Source organism: Castor canadensis, chromosome 1 (genome assembly GCF_047511655.1).
Source record: "Castor canadensis chromosome 1, mCasCan1.hap1v2, whole genome shotgun sequence".
In the NCBI taxonomy this organism is placed as follows: Eukaryota; Metazoa; Chordata; class Mammalia; order Rodentia; family Castoridae; genus Castor; species Castor canadensis.
In genome coordinates this window covers 201,906,048-201,923,573 of record NC_133386.1, presented here as the reverse complement: position 1 = coordinate 201,923,573, position 17,526 = coordinate 201,906,048, and the positions used below count along the sequence as shown (strand labels likewise).

Genomic DNA, 17,526 nt, shown 5'->3' with positions numbered 1-17,526 from the left:
ACTGTGGCACATACCAAGACGTTTTGCGTTCAGTAGTTATTCAACCTTTGGCTCTTTACCTCTATAGGACTTATATTTTTCTGTTTTTCAAAGTAGACGATTTAAATCTCTTATGTTTCTCCTTTCTTGTCCACATTAGCTTTCTGTTTGGTTTTGTTTTTGCAGCATGGGAGATAGAAGCCAGAACCTCAGGCACACTAGGCACGTGCTCTACCACTGAACTACACTACACTCGGAGCTTCATTTTTGATTAAATACTTGCTCACTATAAAAAAAATAGGGCTGGGGGCACGGCTCAAGAAGCACTTACCTTGCAAGAACAAAGCCCTGAGTTCAAACCCCAGTACCACCAAAATAAGAAATAAACTAACAGAAACAGGAGGAAAGAAAAATGATTACCTGAGGTTCGTCTTCCTGTCAGTGCATTTATGACTATGCTGCTATAGTGTGTGTAAATGTGGTCTTGTCATGTTTTTTTTAAAAGAATAAGCATATTTTCAATATGTTGGAGACTTAGCATGGTGGCTCATACCTGTTAATCTTAGCTACGCAGGTGTAGGTAGAAAGATCATAGTCTGAGACTGATCCTAGGCAAAAATGTGAAACCCTATCCAAAAACTAACTAAAGCAAAAAAGGGCTGGGGACATCGCTCAAGTGGTAGAGTGCCCAAGGCTGAATCAAACCTAGCGCAGGAGAGAAAAATATATGTTGGAGCCCAGTGTGATAGTATACACCTGTAATCCCAGCACTTAGGAGGAGGAAGTGGCAGGAAGATCCAGAATTCCAGGCTAGCCTGGACTACATGGAAAGACCCTGTCTCAAAGCCCACCAAAGACAAGATCCTGTGAGTCCTACTTCTCTTGCTGGGTGAATAACCATGTAACACAGAGCCCTCTAGGTCAGTATGGATCAACAGTTTTTGAAGGACTCCCAACTTCTTCAACTGCTCATATATTGATGGAAATTGTTGCAAGTCTTGGCCACTACAAACAATACCTCAGCCAAAGTTCAAAGACTTACTTGTCTTGCTTCCAAAAGATTCCCAGGAGCGTGATATGAAAGGTTTTTTGGGTTTTTTTTTCTGGTACTGGGTTTGAACTCAGGGCCTCACACTTGCTACCACTCAAGCCACTCCTCTAGGTTCTCAAGAACTCCCCCCGACAACACCCTCAGCCCTGAGGTACAATTTTAATAAACAGAATGCTTTCCAAAAAATAAATCCACAGTAGCAGGTGTTACATTTATTTACTTATTGCTATTTTGATAAAAAGACTCCTTTTCAACCTAAGTGCCTTAAAAAAAAAAAAAAGATTCCTCACTACCTTAATTTTCATTTCCTTGCTATTCGTATTTTTCCCTGCCCATTTCTATTCTTTGCTCATTTTCTAATTAGTTTTAAAGACTTTATACATGCTACACTATACACACACACACACACACACACATATATATATATATACATATGCCCCCACACACAATTTTTTTTGCGTGCGTGGTGCTGGTGCTGCACGTCAGGTAAGCACTCTGGCTTGGAGCTACATAGCAGGACCAACGATGTTAGTTTTTTTTTATCTGCCATGTGTGGCAATACCTTTTCCTAAATCTGGTACTGTCTGTGGACTTTTATCATAGAACTTAATTTTTTGGGGGTATCAAGTATATCTTTTTTGAGTTCAGTCTTCATAGTCTATCAATCCCTAGGTTACTCTAATTTTCTGAATTGTACGTATTTTTAGATTTTACACTGGACATCATTAACTTACTGAATTTAAATAGTCAGGGGCTGGAGCCATGGCTCAAGTGCTACAACGCCTCCCCAGCAACCGTGAGGCCGAGTTCAAGCCCCAGTACCAACAAAAACAACCCAGCTAAGCAGTTTTGTGATAACTCTGTCTAGAAGAATCATTTCCAACCCTATTGTTGCACTAACCTGTCTTTTTCAACAGCAAAAGACTGTACACTATTCTTACATGCTATTTTCCGGAAAGGCATGTTCCTCTTCAGGGTAGTTTGCAAGTTTTTCCACCATTTGCATAGTTACATGATTTTAAGGTCATTTAATCAAATCCCTCCAATCCAGTTTATTTATAAACCAATTTTAGAATTATGTTGACTTCCCTGTAAGTTGCATTGGCTCAGATATTGTTTTTTTTTTTTTTGTGGTACTGGGGTTTGAACTCAGGGTCTACACTCTGAGCCACCCCACCAAGCCCTTTCTGTGAAAGTTTTTTTCCGACATGGGGTCTCGAGGAACTATTTGCCCAGGCTGGCTTCGAACCGCAATCCTCCTGATTTATGCCTCCTGAATAGCTAGGATTGCAGGAGTGAGCCACCAGTGCCTGCCCTCAGATACTGTTTTAAATGCTTCAGTAAGATTATTTTTTAACTCATTTGAGTCATTTTAGTTTTTTTTTTTGGAAGAAAACAGGAAGTTTCTTGCTACCTGCGGCGTCAACGCAGCCGGTTTGCTGCGCGAGCCCACCACTTCCCTGCTTCAGCCGCACGGTTCCTGGTTACCATGGAAACAGTGATTTACGTCACTTAGGGCTTCCGTTCCGGACACCAGGGTCGCCAGTGGAGGTAGGGGCGGAAGGCCACTTTATCCCACGTACGCATGCGCGTCCCCGCTTTCTGCCTTCCCGAACACAAATCTCGCTCGGGCCGGACTATTTCGCCCCTATTTCTTGCTTAATCCGGCGCAACTGGTCCCCGGGGGAGGGGAGTACAGAAAGTCTCGACGTACCGTCAGCCAATCCCATGACACTACGACGCAAACGAGATTGACTCCATTAACTTCAGCCAATGAGAGAGCTGTTTACGCCTACGTCATAGAGTTTGGCCCACCCTATCCCCTCCTCTCTGGCCTCTGCGCTCACTCGGCGCAGTAACAAACGAAGTGCGCGCTGCGACACCTCCCAGGCCATCGGACTCGGCCGCCATTTCCTCGCCCGGCCTAACGGTTTGGCCAATCCCAGCGCGCTGCGAGAAGGACTAGCGCTCCGCCAATCGCAGGCCAGCGGCTACGACCCTTCGCCTCGGCCCGGACCAATCCAGGCCGCGGCCCCGCCGTCCCTCGCCCGCCCCCGCGGCGCCCTCTCTCCTCCCTCTTTGTGCGTCTCGCGCCGTCGCCGCCCGCCGCGTGAGAGGACGGGCTCCCCGCGCTCCTCGGCGGCGTAGTCGGATCCCCTCCCCCCCCCCGCCCCGGAAGGTTCGCGAAGGAGAAGCCGCCGCCGCGGAAGAGGAGCTGCTGGTGCCGTTCCCCGGGGCGCCATGGCGACCGGAGCGAACGCCACGCCGCTGGGTAAGCTGGGCCCCCCCCCCGGCCTCCCCCCGCTTCCCGGGCCCAGAGGGGGCTTCGAGCTGGGGTCTGCGCCTGGGGCGGGGCTGCTGACGCCCGGGCCGCCGCCCCCGCCCGTGGGCTCCATGAGGGCCCTGACCGCGGCCTTCCCCTTCGCGGCGCTGCCGCCGCCGCCGTCCCCGGGCACTTCGTACCCGCCACCGCAGCCGCCCCCCGCGCCGCCGCTTTACCAGCGCGTGTCGCCGCCGCAGCCGCCACCCCAGCCGCCGCGTCAGGACCAGCAGCCGGGCCCGGCCGGCGGCGGAGGAGGTGAATCGGGCCGAGAGAGCGCGAGAGGCGTCGCGCGGACGGGCCCGGCCGGCAGAGGGGCGCGCGGCGGCGGCGGCGGGGGCGGCGGCGGCGGCGGCTGCACGCGGCAGGGACGCGCGCGCACGGGAGGCCCGGGCGGAGGCGCCCCAGGGCGCGCGCGGCCTGGTTGACAAGGCCTCGCATGCGCATGCGCGCTGGGGGAGGGCGAAGAGCGGCTGGAGAGAGGCTCTGCGCCGGCGCAGTGTGGTGTCCAGGCTTGGCGGCGCAAGTTGGAGACCTCGGGGGCCCGCTGATGTAGGGGTGTCAGGTGGCGGACTGGGTGCAGGGCGTGGACACCAAGAGGGCGTGAAAAGTTCCGCAGGCAACGTGGAGTGCTTCCCTTCTGGGTTTAGGGGAAGTTGAAAGGAAGACAAAATCTCTGCACTACAAGGCAGGGTTTTCACTAGAGAGAACTGGAGAGGTTGGAAAGCTTCAGATGATGGCTGGATCCGATCTTTTTTGACTCTTAATCTCTTCTCGTTCACCTTTGAGAGTTCTCAGTCTGACCAGCTTCCTCCTCACTGTTTTAAATTTTTTTTTTTTACTCTGGGAGTAGAGAAAATAGAGAAACTTGGGTGTCAGGAAAGAATTTGATGATTATCCTTGCAGGTCGTGCTTTGAAGTTTTGGGTGCTGATATTAGCAACACTTGTTCAGAAAAGGCAATCTTGTGGGAGAATCGGGGTTTCTCATTTAGTATAGTGTGTAACTATAGATTTGAGGGGATGGAGGCCGGAGAAGCCATCAGTCACCCATTACTGCTTGTGGGTGGGTGTGTCTTGCAAATTTTCTTGTGTCCACCAGCCCATTTGAGGGTATTGATAAGTGACAACAGTATATATCTTCAGCACTTTTAATTCTCTGAAGTCTTAATGCATTCAGATTTGTTACCCTGGTGGACTGGTGGTGTGGCTCAGTGGTAGAGAGTTTACCTAGCATGTGCAAGGCTCTGAGTTGATTTCTATAACTGAAGGGAAAAAAAAAATACCTGAAATGTTACTTTCCTGGTGCAGGTACCCCCATAGTGACAGTCTGTTTTCATGTCTGACCTCAGATTTGTTTTCCATTCTTCACCATTTAAATTTTAGGTCAAGTTTTCATAGTCTGCTGAGGTTCTGTGTAATTTCTTAAAGATGATGACCTGCCTGTTGGTAGTCAATCTCTGCTGTTTTATTTTTGCACCTGATGGGACTTTGTCTGTCCTTAGACTTCCCAAGTAAGAAGCGGAAGAGGAGCCGCTGGAATCAAGATACAATGGAACAGAAGACAGTGATTCCAGGAATGCCTACAGTTATCCCCCCTGGACTTACTCGGGAACAAGAAAGAGCTTATATAGGTAAATACATGTTCTGTATCCAAGTACATTTTCAGGTTGTTGCTACTTACTTTGATCTGTTGAAAGCTTGAGATTTTAGTTTTCTTTATTGAGAACTTATGGTCAGGTGTACTTTCATGACTTTGGCATGTAATCCATCAGGTTTTGCTCAGCAAGTCTTGCATTTGCAGTTCCTTGGTTTGGTCTGTTCATAACAGCAGTGTTCTTCACAAGTGCCAGGAAGGTAGTGGGGCCCACTTACGAGTTAATAGTCCCTAGTCCAGCAACCACCCTTTTCAGCTGCTGTTCATTGCCAGTTGATGAGGTAAAGGTGAGTGTTGATTGCAGGTACCTTTTTCACAGCATGGCCTTTTCACCATAATTTCATATTCCTCCCTTCTCCTAAAATGTTTTACTTTTTATAGGTACAAAACAGTTTGAACAATAAGTGGTTCTGAGAGTGCACTTACAGTTAACAGTTCAACCCTTTTCATCATTTTGTTTAACCTTCAGCATCTTTTCTGGTTTGGTCTTTGGAGAGCTGTCTTAAGATGAAGGCTCTTATATTTACTACTAAAGGACTGTTCAAAAGGGTGTACTGCTATGTGAAATGATGTGCTGGTAGGGTAAAAGATCTCTGCTGGGAGATTTCAAGAATTAAAACTGACTATCCATAGTGGAATTAAAATTAACCTCAAAATTAATTTAAAAAATCCTTAATGTGAGTTTTATATTTATATATCTGTGTAGTTGTCTTTAAAAAAAAGTGCACTTGAGCTGGGTGCTGGTGGCTCACACCCATAATCCTAGGTACTTGGGAGGGTTGAGACCAGCCCAGGCAAACAAAAAAAAAAAGAGGAGACCTTATCTCAAAAATACCCAACACAAGGCCTATAGCGGAATGGCTCTAGAGGTAGCGCGCCTGCCTAGCAGGTGTAAGGCTGTGAGTTCAACTCCCTAACCCCCACAAAATAAAACCAGTGGACTTGATAAAGCATTTACTACTAACCAAATAAACACTCCCTTTGGAAGATATTAGGGCAAAGACCTCACGAGGCTATGAGACCTTCACAAAACAAGCTTCAAGGCCAGCATAGTCTAATGCTGGCGGATCTTAATTTTCTGGTTTTTAGATTGCTGAGAATTGAAGCATTGGAATTGTCTATTTTTCACAGTACTACTAATACCGCTTCCCCACTGTTTCTGTTTATTTTCACCAACTCCCTCACTTCTCATCAGACCAGTTTTCAACTTTACGACTTTGTGAAATGCCCCTAGTGGAGTCATATCTCAAGAACACAGACTTAGAAAATGGGGAAAACAAACTGCACAACTCCATTTCTCTTTCTGTGGAGGCCTAGTTTCAATGTACTGATCCCTAAGGGCTACTTATAGCTATCAGAATAGTCAGTCAAAGCAGAGGCTGATACAGGTCTCTGCCCTGTGGAAAATAGCAACCCTTTTTGCTTTAATCTTTGGTACCAGCTGTTTATTTAGGTTAGATCCCACAATCCAGTTAAGAGGACTGCACTACAAAGGTGAATCTTCTGTCTCTTACAGTACACACTGCCTTGTCTGGAATACCCCTAATGTCCTTGTTAACGGGTTTTCATTTCTTCAGGGTTTCAGTGTGGGGGTGTGGTGTAGCCCTGTGGGGCATACTTACAATTAGAAGGGTGTCTGGGGTTAGGTATGCATTAATCCTGTCTTGGAAGCAGCTCAATTTTAACCCAACCCAATAAGACTTGTCCTTTTTAGAGATGCTTATTCAGAATTCTGGGAGATTAGCAAGGTGTGGAACAGGTGGTTACTCAGCACGTTGAAGAGAGTCACTCTGGCTCTGCAGTTCCCATTATCTTGGTAAAGCAGCTGTGTCACATTTCCCTGGAATTACAGGCAACTTTTGTGCAGCCTCAGGTCAAGGCCTGGGGACCACATACATTCTTTATTCTTTTTTATCCACACTTTCTATCTTTTGCACATTCCGCATATGAATAACAGGTCTGAAAATAAACTAGCACCTTATGTCTACTGGTTTATGAAGGTACATGGTTTGTCATTTACTATTTGAATAAAAGCTCCAGCTGTTGGTGGGAGACCCCTTTAGTTACAGGTGTGGTTGAACAGAAAGTATATGCACAGATTTCTATCAGGTATTGAGTTGGTTATTAAATGTCTTGTTTAAGGAGTTTTAACCTGATCTTAACATAAGTGATTTTTGCTCAGCTGCTATTTTTCCTTGTCCCATGTTAATTGAGTCTCATTTTGGGCTGTGTTTAATATTTAATGAAGAAAAACAAACTCAAGTCTTGCCCTCAATTTGGTTGGAACCAGGTACCGGTGATACACATGGTGTTGGTGGGGAGGGAGAGATGAATACCTCCTAATAATTGCTTTGATGTTAGCCTTTAGTGAACAGTCTTTACTGCTAACCCCTCTTCCAACAAACTGTTTGCTTCCTTAAGTGATAACCATTTTGAAGTGAAAAATACCTATAGATGTAGATGGACTCCTGCCAATAGGTGGTTGGGGGTTTTTGCCTCAATGTGTTCACTGATCAGTCATCCCTTTCAAAGTCTCCGAGTTCTTCATGCTTATTGTTGAGATTTGAGATGTTTTTTGGTAACATTGTCTTTTTTCCATCCTTTTTTTTCTTTCCTAACCTGGTTTCTTCCAGTGCAACTGCAGATAGAAGACCTGACTCGTAAACTGCGCACAGGAGACCTGGGCATCCCCCCTAACCCTGAGGACAGGTTGGGAAACAGTTTTAACCAGCTGACAGTAACGCTTTTACCTTTTTCTCAATACGTTTTACTGGTGGCAACATATGTATCAGTTCAATAAAATTCTAGTTGAGAAGACTGGTGCTCTCTGACCATTCTGGGGAGTGAGGTTTATTAGCTATGTGTGCATATATATATATGGTCAGTCAACAGTTAGAATATTAAAATGGAAATTATTGGGAGAATAAAAAGTTACAGGAAAATGGACAACTGGTTTCCAATTGGTAAGCATGCAAATTTTAACCTGATTTACCCACCCTTAGGGACAGTGAGAGGTGACTGTTAACCTCCCTTTTCAGTGCCTGCTTTGGCTGAAAGCCCAGGGGTAGTTTTTCTCACAGGTACTTGATGCAGGGATTAAGAGTATTTTTGAGCATCACTGAATTTGAGCAGGCCAGAAAGTCTGGCCAGCTTATTGCTGCAGTCTTTCTGCTCGTGGGTTTGAGATGGTATTAAAATCAGATGAGATTTCTAACCAACTTCTTCACTACCAATTTTCAGCCTTGGCCATTGCCTGGGGGTTTTGGGAGGGGCCAGAATATTTTCACCTGTTTTGGGAAGGCCAGCAACCAACCCTAAATTACTTAAAAAAGACAAAAAGGGAATGTGGTGGGCCTCAAACAGATGTGGTCATTTGAGTTTATAGTTTCTTTTGCCTGTGGAAAGTAAAAAGTTGATGTGAGGGAGATGAACTTTTTAAACTGGAATTTTATTGGCTGATCTTTGAACAGCTAAAATCTGGTCATTTCATAGAAGCACAATAAGCTGCTTCCTCTTACTGATAAATCAGTGCATGCAGCAAAGTAGTGTTTTTGGCTTTTCTTACCTAGTTAATGGCTCAGTCAGGAAGATGATGTAATGGCTTTAGAAGTCACTCCACATTTGCATCTTTCTGCTGCCATTCACCAGGAAACAGATTAACTTCATTATTTCTCCATATTGACTCTAATTTTACTTACTAAATTTGTTACATTTTGGTTGGAAAGTTGTTTATATTTCTTTTTTATTTGAAGATATTTTTTCTTTTTTTCTTTTTCTTTTTTTTTTTGTAAGATTTATGTTGTAGGTTATGGACCACAACTGTTTAGTAGTGCCATTTTGGCCTTTCTCCCTTTAATAATATGTCTACAGGTCACCAGGCAATTCATCCAAAGGTTGAGTTTTTAACATACCTTCTTTGCTTCCTGGAGAAACTGGGATTAGAGTTTAGTTGATCTATTTGATGCCTATTCTAGGTGAAGAAGTCCGGCCAGTCTAACCTCTAGATTGTTAGCTTTTGCCTTTCACTTCCACAATTTGGGAAGAGGTTAAACTGTTGTGAGGTCTTTAAAAGGCCATTTTGGTACTGGTACAACTTTTGTTTTGGTGATTAGCCAGAAATGCTCAATTCTAGAGAGTTACGGGGTGGACATTAGAAATGTCAAGTATACTAGAAATAAAACCAAAGCAGATTTTCCTCCCTTGTGTTCACTTTTGAAAGGCCCTAATGGCTGATTGGTTTTGCTTTTGAGCCCAGGTTGGAGGGAAATGCAAGAGTTTCCTACCTTAATAAGATGATTTCCTAAGAAGGTGTATTTCAAAATTAAGCCACTTTATATGCTATTTTTGATATTGCTTAACTTACACAGTTAAAAATGCTTTACAGTCTGTTGTAGATTTAAGTGTATTAAGATGATAGTCTAATGAGCTGGGAAACATTTGGTTGTGTTCACTATCACTGGATTGTACTAACAGTTTATACAAATGCTAGAAACGGAGGTGTCATTTAGTCGTCATTAGTCATGAACAAACCTGACCTTCTATTCCATCGTGTGTGTAACGTGGTATGACATGGTTCCCTTTAGGCTGAAGACAGTGGGAGCAGCCGAGTTCAGTCCTTGCTCTCCAACTAGGCAAAGTTCTCTCAACTAAACCAAGGGTGTAGGAGTCTGAACTACTTTGAGGATGTTTTTTTGTTTTTTGTTTTTTTTTGTGTTTTTTTTTTTTTTTTTTTTTTAAATAACCTGATCCACATGGTCTCTTCCCTTCTTGCAGCTGCTACTAAATTTCCATACAGAATATCAAGCTGTGGTCCTTTTTGTAATCTTAACTCAGAATTCTAGGAGTGTAACTTCTCTTTTTTTTTAATACCGCAAAATCTAGCTGTGGTAAACTGACCAATTTATCATTATTTATTTTTGCTTATAGCATCAGCATTTTATTCCTTAAAAAATGAGAGAGAAAAATCTGCTTTCTGGACTTAGAAACTCTGGCCTCGCAGAATCTTAGGTTTCCCCCTTGCTGTTGGCAGGTTCAGACCCTAGACAAGTATTTGACCAAATCTGCATTTGCAGCATCTTAGCAGAAGCTGCTTTAGCACTTTTAACGGTTTTCTCTACCCAGACTCCCCACCTCGGACAGCCAGAAGCAGGTTGTCTCCTGGGCCTTGGACACAGCCAGCCAGGCCATTGAAGGAAAAGCAGAGACGAAGCCTTGCACCATCTCTCTCCATTGTGGGGGGCCAAGTAGCTGCAGTATCTTGAGTCCCAGCTGCTTTGGGTGAAAGAGCTCCTGCTCACTATGTGTCAAGGGTACAGACACTCTTCCTGATAGGCATGAGCTCTCCAAGAGTTAACAGTTCACCTAAACTTGGGGTTTCTGTTCAAGATGGGATGTCATTTTTTTCAAACAAAAACTTCATATTTGGCAAGAAGACTACAGCTAATGATAACTGTCCTTGCCACTTAAAGAGTCCAAAGATTTCCTCCTCCCCATCACTTTTAAAAGCAAAAAAGTATTTTTTTTTCTTTCTTACGTGCCCTAGTGTCCCCTAATGCTAAATCAACTTCCATCTTCTCATTCCACGCGATCTTGAATAGCACACGTTATGGTCGGTTCCTCCGAAGAGTGTTAGGGTCTGAGAGGCAGAGGGGCTGGGAAGACTTGTTGTAGTCCTTGTGGGAATGAAGGAAGTGGGAACTGAGCAGTAACAGGGGTCTGTTTCCCACAGGTCCCCTTCCCCTGAACCCATCTACAACAGTGAGGGGAAGAGGCTTAACACCCGAGAGTTCCGTACCCGCAAAAAGCTTGAAGAGGAGCGGCACAACCTCATCACAGAGATGGTTGCCCTCAACCCTGATTTTAAGCCACCTGCAGATTACAAGTAAGCGGGGGTGGGGTGTGGGGGGTGCTAGGTAGTCTGGGACAAGGATACATGTAGATCATGTGTGACCTTCTGGGTGTGGTTTCACTTTTTGGCCCAAATTATCCATAATTAGCATATGGTATTAGTGATTAGTTGGAGAGAATTGTGGGTTATATATGTCATCTTTCAGAAATGCGTAGTCATGAAATGTGCAGTCAAGACAGTCTTTTCCTCCATAGGCCTCCAGCAACTCGTGTGAGTGATAAAGTAATGATCCCTCAAGATGAGTATCCAGAAATCAACTTTGTGGGGCTGCTCATTGGGCCCAGGTGAGTGATTACTAGCCCACACAGTAGAGCATTCCTTAGAACCTCTGACAGCGCCTGATTGCCAGTGGTTTACCCTTTTTTGGTAGACAATCACTGGCTGAATTATGTCTTTCTGTAAGAAACTCTTACTGATATTCCCCCTTTCACTGCAGAGAAGTGAAATCCTCAAGATTTGCTGTGACTGACCTTAAACCTAAAAGTCAAAGCTCTTGGTAGAACATCTAATGCTCTGCACTTGCAATTTCTCACCATTGCCTACCCAGCCTAGCATATGTTCCCTCTGAAGTATGAACTTTGTAAGTATAAACTCAAAATCTTTTCTGCTTCTGATAGAGGGAACACCTTGAAGAACATTGAGAAGGAGTGCAATGCCAAGATCATGATCCGAGGGAAGGGGTCTGTGAAAGAAGGGAAGGTTGGGCGCAAAGATGGCCAGATGTTGCCAGGGGAAGATGAGCCCCTTCATGCCCTAGTCACCGCCAACACAATGGAGAATGTCAAAAAGGCAGTGGAACAGGTGAGTGGTAAGCCCAGGAAGAAAGCCTCTTGCTAGAAATCTAGGTGGCAGTCCAAGCTCTGTCACAACTGACTGCCCATTGTGTCTTCACTAGATCAGAAACATCCTGAAGCAGGGTATTGAGACCCCAGAGGACCAGAATGACTTACGAAAGATGCAGCTTCGAGAGTTGGCTCGCTTGAACGGCACTCTTCGGGAAGATGATAACAGGTAGTGACTGGTTTAGAGGAGACTCTGTAGAGACTTGAAGAGCCTGTTCAAATGGGGTGGTTGTCCACAGGCCCACGAGTTGACTTTTTTGTTTTTGTCTTTCCTGAACAGGATTTTAAGACCCTGGCAGAGCTCAGAGACTCGCAGCATCACTAATACTACAGTGTGTACAAAGTGTGGAGGGGCCGGCCATATTGCCTCCGATTGCAAGTTCCAGAGGTGAGGGGCAGCAGTTTTGATGGCTTCCTGGCTACCTGTGGTGTACAGGACAGCTCTTTTTACCACATTAACTTGTGGTTGTTGGTCTCATGCACCCAAGAGAAGCATCCTTTCTGTAGATGTACCTATGGTGATGTGAGTCAGAGCTCAGGGGGATTAGAAACAACCTGTACAGAAACATACTCCTATTTTATTGTCTTGACTAGAAGCTTCCATGTGGTTATAAATATTTTCATTGGGGTTCACATTTACTACCTTTGCTGCTTAAGATTTGTTCAGGAACACACTAAACAGTAAACAGAATTTGACCAATTACAAATCTGTAAGGCTTTGTTAAGGAGGCTCTTTGGCAGTTGGTCCAGTGTTGCATAGCTTTTCTTCTGACTGGGAAGGTAGGATTTAATGAAACTGGAGCTCCTTAGCCCAGTGCCCTCTGCTGGGGCAGGCACTAGTGATCCTCTTAGACCTAGAACTGGACACTGAACTGAAGATTTGGTAGGAAGATTGAAACCATGCATGGTAAGGGGGGTGGAAAGAAATGTGTGACCCAGTAACTTAAGTTATAATTTAACTTTTTTTTTTGGCCATGCTGGGGTTTGAACTTGGGGCTTCACACTTGGTTAAACAGGTGTTCTACCACTTCAGCCACTCTGCCAGACTTTTTTTGTGTTGGGTATTTTCGAAACGGTCTCCCAGCTTATTTGCCCAGGCTGGCTTTAAACTGTGGTCCTCCAGATCTCTGCCTCCCAAGTAGCAAGGGTTATGAGGATGACTTACCAATGCCCAACATGACTTAACTCTTAAGACTCTGTCAATTCCTTAGGGTCAAAGCTTCCTTCCTTCCTTCAGTTTTTCCTTTTCTCTTTTTGTGTCCCCCACCATCATCACCACCATTTTAGGCCTGGTGACCCCCAGTCTGCTCAGGATAAAGCAAGGATGGATAAAGAATACTTGTCCCTCATGGCTGAACTAGGGGAAGCACCTGTTCCTGCATCAGTGGGCTCTACCTCTGGGCCTGCTACCACGCCCTTGGCCAGCGCACCTCGGCCTGCTGCTCCTGCCAACAATCCACCTCCTCCGGTGAGCCTTGGGGCTGGTTCGCTTGGTCTAGCTCCCTCATACTTTACCACAGATCCTGGGAGCTATGGCCAAGGGCTTCAAATAGAGCAGATGATGGACATGGCTGGCAACATTGTTCTTCTGGAATGTCTGGCCAATGGGGACCTCTCACTTCGGGAGAGACCTCTATCCTTGTGTTGTGGTCCTGTGGCATAGCCAGAAGAACAGTGTTGCCACCAGGGGGAGCAGGCAGGGACATTGGTGGGAAATGCTCTCACGTAGTCTCTCATGTCCACCACCCAGAGCCGCCCACCCTGGATGAATTCTGGCCCTTCAGAAAGTCGGCCTTACCATGGCATGCACGGAGGTGGTCCTGGAGGGCCTGGAGGTGGCCCCCACAGCTTTCCACACCCATTACCCAGCCTGACAGGTGGGCATGGTGGACATCCCATGCAGCACAACCCAAATGGACCCCCACCCCCTTGGATGCAGCCACCACCACCACCGATGAATCAGGGCCCCCACCCACCTGGGCATCATGGCCCTCCTCCAATGGGTAAGTAAGTGTCAGACCAGAAACCTTGGGGCTTTGGGACAAACTAGGGCTCATACCAGGTGACTGCAAGCTGGAAGCAGTGTTGACAGTGGCTAGGTAGTGCACTAGGCCTGCCAGCTTTGCTAAGACTCAAGCTCCAGAGGGAGCAAGACTCCCTCCCATTTGGCTTGGGTGGGGTGGGGTGGCTTTTGTGTGGGTAGGCCTAGCCCAGCCTCTAGGGCTCTCCCCATTAGGGCAGGGCTCTCTGGAGGGGAGTGACTCCAGCTACATTACTGAGGAAGCTGTTGGGGGATATCTTCCCTGGCCTGTTCAAATGTCCTGCTAAGTCCCTGCTCTTTCCTTCCATCAAGATCAGTACCTGGGAAGTACGCCTGTGGGCTCTGGGGTCTATCGCCTGCATCAAGGAAAAGGTAACTGTCTTGCTTCATTGAGGCCTGGGGGTGAGTGGCAGACTCTAGCTAAGGTCCCCTCTTTCTCCAAGGCCTCACCTTTCTCCACCCACCTGCAGGTATGATGCCCCCGCCGCCTATGGGCATGATGCCGCCGCCGCCTCCGCCTCCCAGTGGGCAGCCCCCGCCCCCTCCCTCTGGTCCTCTTCCCCCATGGCAGCAACAGCAGCAGCAGCCTCCGCCACCCCCTCCGCCCAGCAGCAGTATGGCTTCCAGTACCCCCTTGCCATGGCAGCAAAGTGAGTAGAATATTTTGGGCTTGTGGGGGTGGGTGGGATGGGGGGATTAGGGCTGAGAGGAACAAGAAAACCTCACAGCTCAGGGACAGGAGACACCTTGGGTGTGACTGGTCTTTGTGGAGGGTGGAAATGGGACTGCCTGGCCTAACGAGGGCGTCTTGGGGAGGAGAGCTGATGTTTGGTGTGGTTGTGTCTGGGGGAGGTTTGTGGGGCCTAAAGGGGAGCCTGCTACTGTAGGTAGGGCGCCAGAAGTCCAGGCGCTGGTGCTGTGAGTGAGCTGCTGGCTGGCTAGGCATAGTACACAGGGCCAGAGTGGGATGGTGCATGCTTGCTCTGGGAGGGACTGTGATTGGGCCTGAGAGACTGCAGAGATGGGGGGCATGGGGCTGAGAGCAGCTGTGGCCTTGAGGTTGAATGTGCCGTTCGGTGGTGGCGGCGGCTGGGCGGAGGGATGTTAGAGCCGGTTCTTGTGTCTGGTACTCTTCCCCTCAGCTCCTCCAGGGGCATTGGTGACAAAGGGCTTATTTTAAGCCCAGAGACCTTGAGGCTGACCCCAGGGTAGTCCTGCCCACCCCTCCATTCCCCATCACCAGGACAGCCCCGCCCGCCCGCCCCCCACCACCGTACCGCATGCCAAGCAAGGAGCAGGCGCCCTCTTCCCCAGTCCCAAGGCAGCAGCCGCAGAGAGCCGCGGTGTGCCCCCGCGCGTGTGACGTTGGGCTTCTTTACCACCCCAGATACGACGACTACCACCACGAGCGCTGGCACAGGGTCCATCCCGCCATGGCAACAGCAGCAGGCGGCTGCCGCAGCTTCTCCAGGAGCCCCTCAGATGCAAGGCAACCCCACTATGGTGCCCCTGCCCCCCGGGGTCCAGCCGCCTCTGCCGCCCGGGGCCCCTCCCCCTCCGCCGCCTCCGCCACCTGGTTCCGCCGGCATGATGTATGCCCCGCCCCCTCCTCCTCCGCCTCCCATGGACCCTTCTAACTTTGTCACCATGATGGGCATGGGGGTGGCGGGCATGCCGCCCTTCGGGATGCCTCCAGCTCCCCCACCGCCTCCACCACAGAACTAGACTCGTTTTTTAAGAAAATATATATTATATAGAGAGAATTGGTCTCGTTTAAACACACGCCGAACCTCACCATATGGAGCCAGACATTGGGACGCACGCATGTGATTGTGTGTGCACGCATGTGTGTGTGTGCACGCACTGGGCTGGGCCAAGCGATTAAGGACTCGCTTGAGAACAGGCAGGCGGTAGTAGGGGCGCCAGCTTGGGCTCTCCTGGCGCCCCGTAGCATCGAGTGTCTTCTTTGTCTTTCTCTCCTCACCCAACTCCCTTTGCCTCTCCCCAAACCGGGCCACCAGGATCCCTCCCCGCGGCAGCGATGGCCCGAGCCATGAGAGTGAGGACTTTCCGCGCCCATTGGTGACCCTTCCAGGCAGACAGCCTCAGCAGCGCCCCTGGTGGACAGGATGGTTCGGCAAAGCAGCCTGAGTTATTTTTGTGGACGGAATCGGAACACGCTGGCTCCATATCGTGAAATTTTTATTAATTTTTTTCTTTTTCCTTTGTTACTTCCTTATCTTTTCCTTTCTTCAGACTCCGTCCAAGGAGACGCTCTCCCCGGTCTTCTGCTGCAATTACAATCCTTTCCCTTGTCTCCATTTCTCCATCCCTTCCAAAGAGAGGGGAGCAAATGGTTTTAGGCACACACTTTGGCCGTTAACGTCCAGCTAGTGGGGAGGTATTCTTTGGTTCTAAGTTTTTCAAGGGGCCATGGTTGCCCCCAAAGATGTTTATCTTTTTTAAAGTGTGTGGTTTTTCGCTGCCATACTTGTCAAGGGTCTTGTGAAATGTGAAGTTGCTGGGGATGGATTAATCTCCAGGCCCAGGAGTTACATCTATTCTGTACTTCTGCCAACAGTAGGTGGCAGCCAGAGCCACTGGCCTGCCTGCCAGTCCAGAGTCCTTTCCATACTTTGACCACCTAAGCTGCCTTGGAGGCCATTTGTTCCTCTCCTTCGTGGAAAGCTTCCCTTTCTGTTTCATTTTAATCCTCAGTGTCTGAATGTTTTGCAGTGTCCAGGGGTTCAAGCCCCTTGTTCTTTGTTCTGCTTCTTTCATCCCCCTCCCGCCCCTCCTTCTTCATGGAGTGATTATGTTGACAATGTGTAACGCACGTTCTCTTCACTGGTTTATCTACAGAAATTTCTCTGGGCTTTTTTTCGGTGTTTGATTCAACACTGCACTAAAGGGGGGGATGTTCCATTGAATAAAAGAGCAGTGTGGGTTTCTGGGTCTGTTTCTTTATTTTCACTGTGCACCACCTGCAACAGCAGCAAAAGTTGCCTTACCTTGGCGTTAAGCACCTGGCTCCAGTTCTCCTCTCCTCCCTGGAGTGAACCTGTGGGGGTATTTATTGAGACCTTCCACCTGCCTCCCTGCAAGTTGCTAGGCTTTGGAAACCAAGTGTATACCTACCAAGTGACTCCACCCCTCACCTTTCTTTTTCATTCACAAACAGAGAACCAGGTTCATGCAATCCTCTCGGTCACCCTTATCTCCCTGCCTTTTTGAAGGCCTTTTCTTATGGCTGGGACCTTCACATTAGATGAGCTCCAGTTGTGATTTGTGCCTGCAAGCTGCCACCTGACTAAGGCCCTGGGCCTGGGGAGACATCAACACTAAAGGTCAAGCCAACTAATCCTGCCTATCAGGCACAGAGCAGCTAAAATTAAAACCGCCAAGTGGCTTTTTTCTTTCTCTGCTGGTGGCTTGCAGCCTGCCAGCATTGCAAGCTTGGACCCGGGTGGGGCGGGGGGGATGATACAAGATAAGGTGCCCCTCCTTGTGCTTTGTAAGCACGTCTTTATAAAGGGTCTTAGGCTGTCTAGGCAGTGGATAATACCCATGTGATGCCAGAAAAACCCATGGTAGTCTGCGTGAGGGTGAGGGCCTTCAGTGCTGTTGCTGGGCAGTTTGCCCTTGGGAAGAGCCGCCTTAAAGCTGTCCTGCTTACCAAGAGTAGGACCCTGGCCTGGGGGGGGGGCCTGCTAGCACTTAGCTATGGGGC

At 47.8% G+C, this 17,526-nt stretch overlaps 1 protein-coding gene across 13 annotated transcripts; it reads left to right on the top strand.

Moving 5' to 3' along the window:
- Window positions 1-2,882: 2,882 nt before the first annotated feature.
- Sf1 (splicing factor 1) lies at window positions 2,883-16,747 on the top strand. 13 transcript variants are annotated; one of them, XM_074048904.1, is made up of 14 exons: window positions 2,885-3,302; window positions 4,854-4,982; window positions 7,639-7,714; window positions 10,734-10,886; window positions 11,108-11,197; window positions 11,531-11,714; window positions 11,809-11,924; window positions 12,036-12,143; window positions 13,043-13,223; window positions 13,485-13,758; window positions 14,109-14,168; window positions 14,267-14,446; window positions 15,184-15,388; window positions 15,818-16,747. In XM_074048904.1, the coding sequence occupies exons 1-14, from the start codon at window positions 3,272-3,274 to the stop codon at window positions 15,945-15,947; spliced, it is 1,917 nt and encodes a 638-aa protein (XP_073905005.1). In that variant the 5' UTR covers window positions 2,885-3,271; the 3' UTR covers window positions 15,948-16,747. The 13 variants fall into 13 exon arrangements, with proteins under 13 accessions (XP_020020542.1, XP_073905019.1, XP_073905014.1 ...); XM_074048908.1 differs by having other exon boundaries at window positions 13,485-13,762; XM_020164953.2 differs by lacking the exon at window positions 15,818-16,747 and having other exon boundaries at window positions 2,883-3,302; window positions 13,506-13,758; window positions 15,184-15,648.
- Window positions 16,748-17,526: the final 779 nt, after the last annotated feature.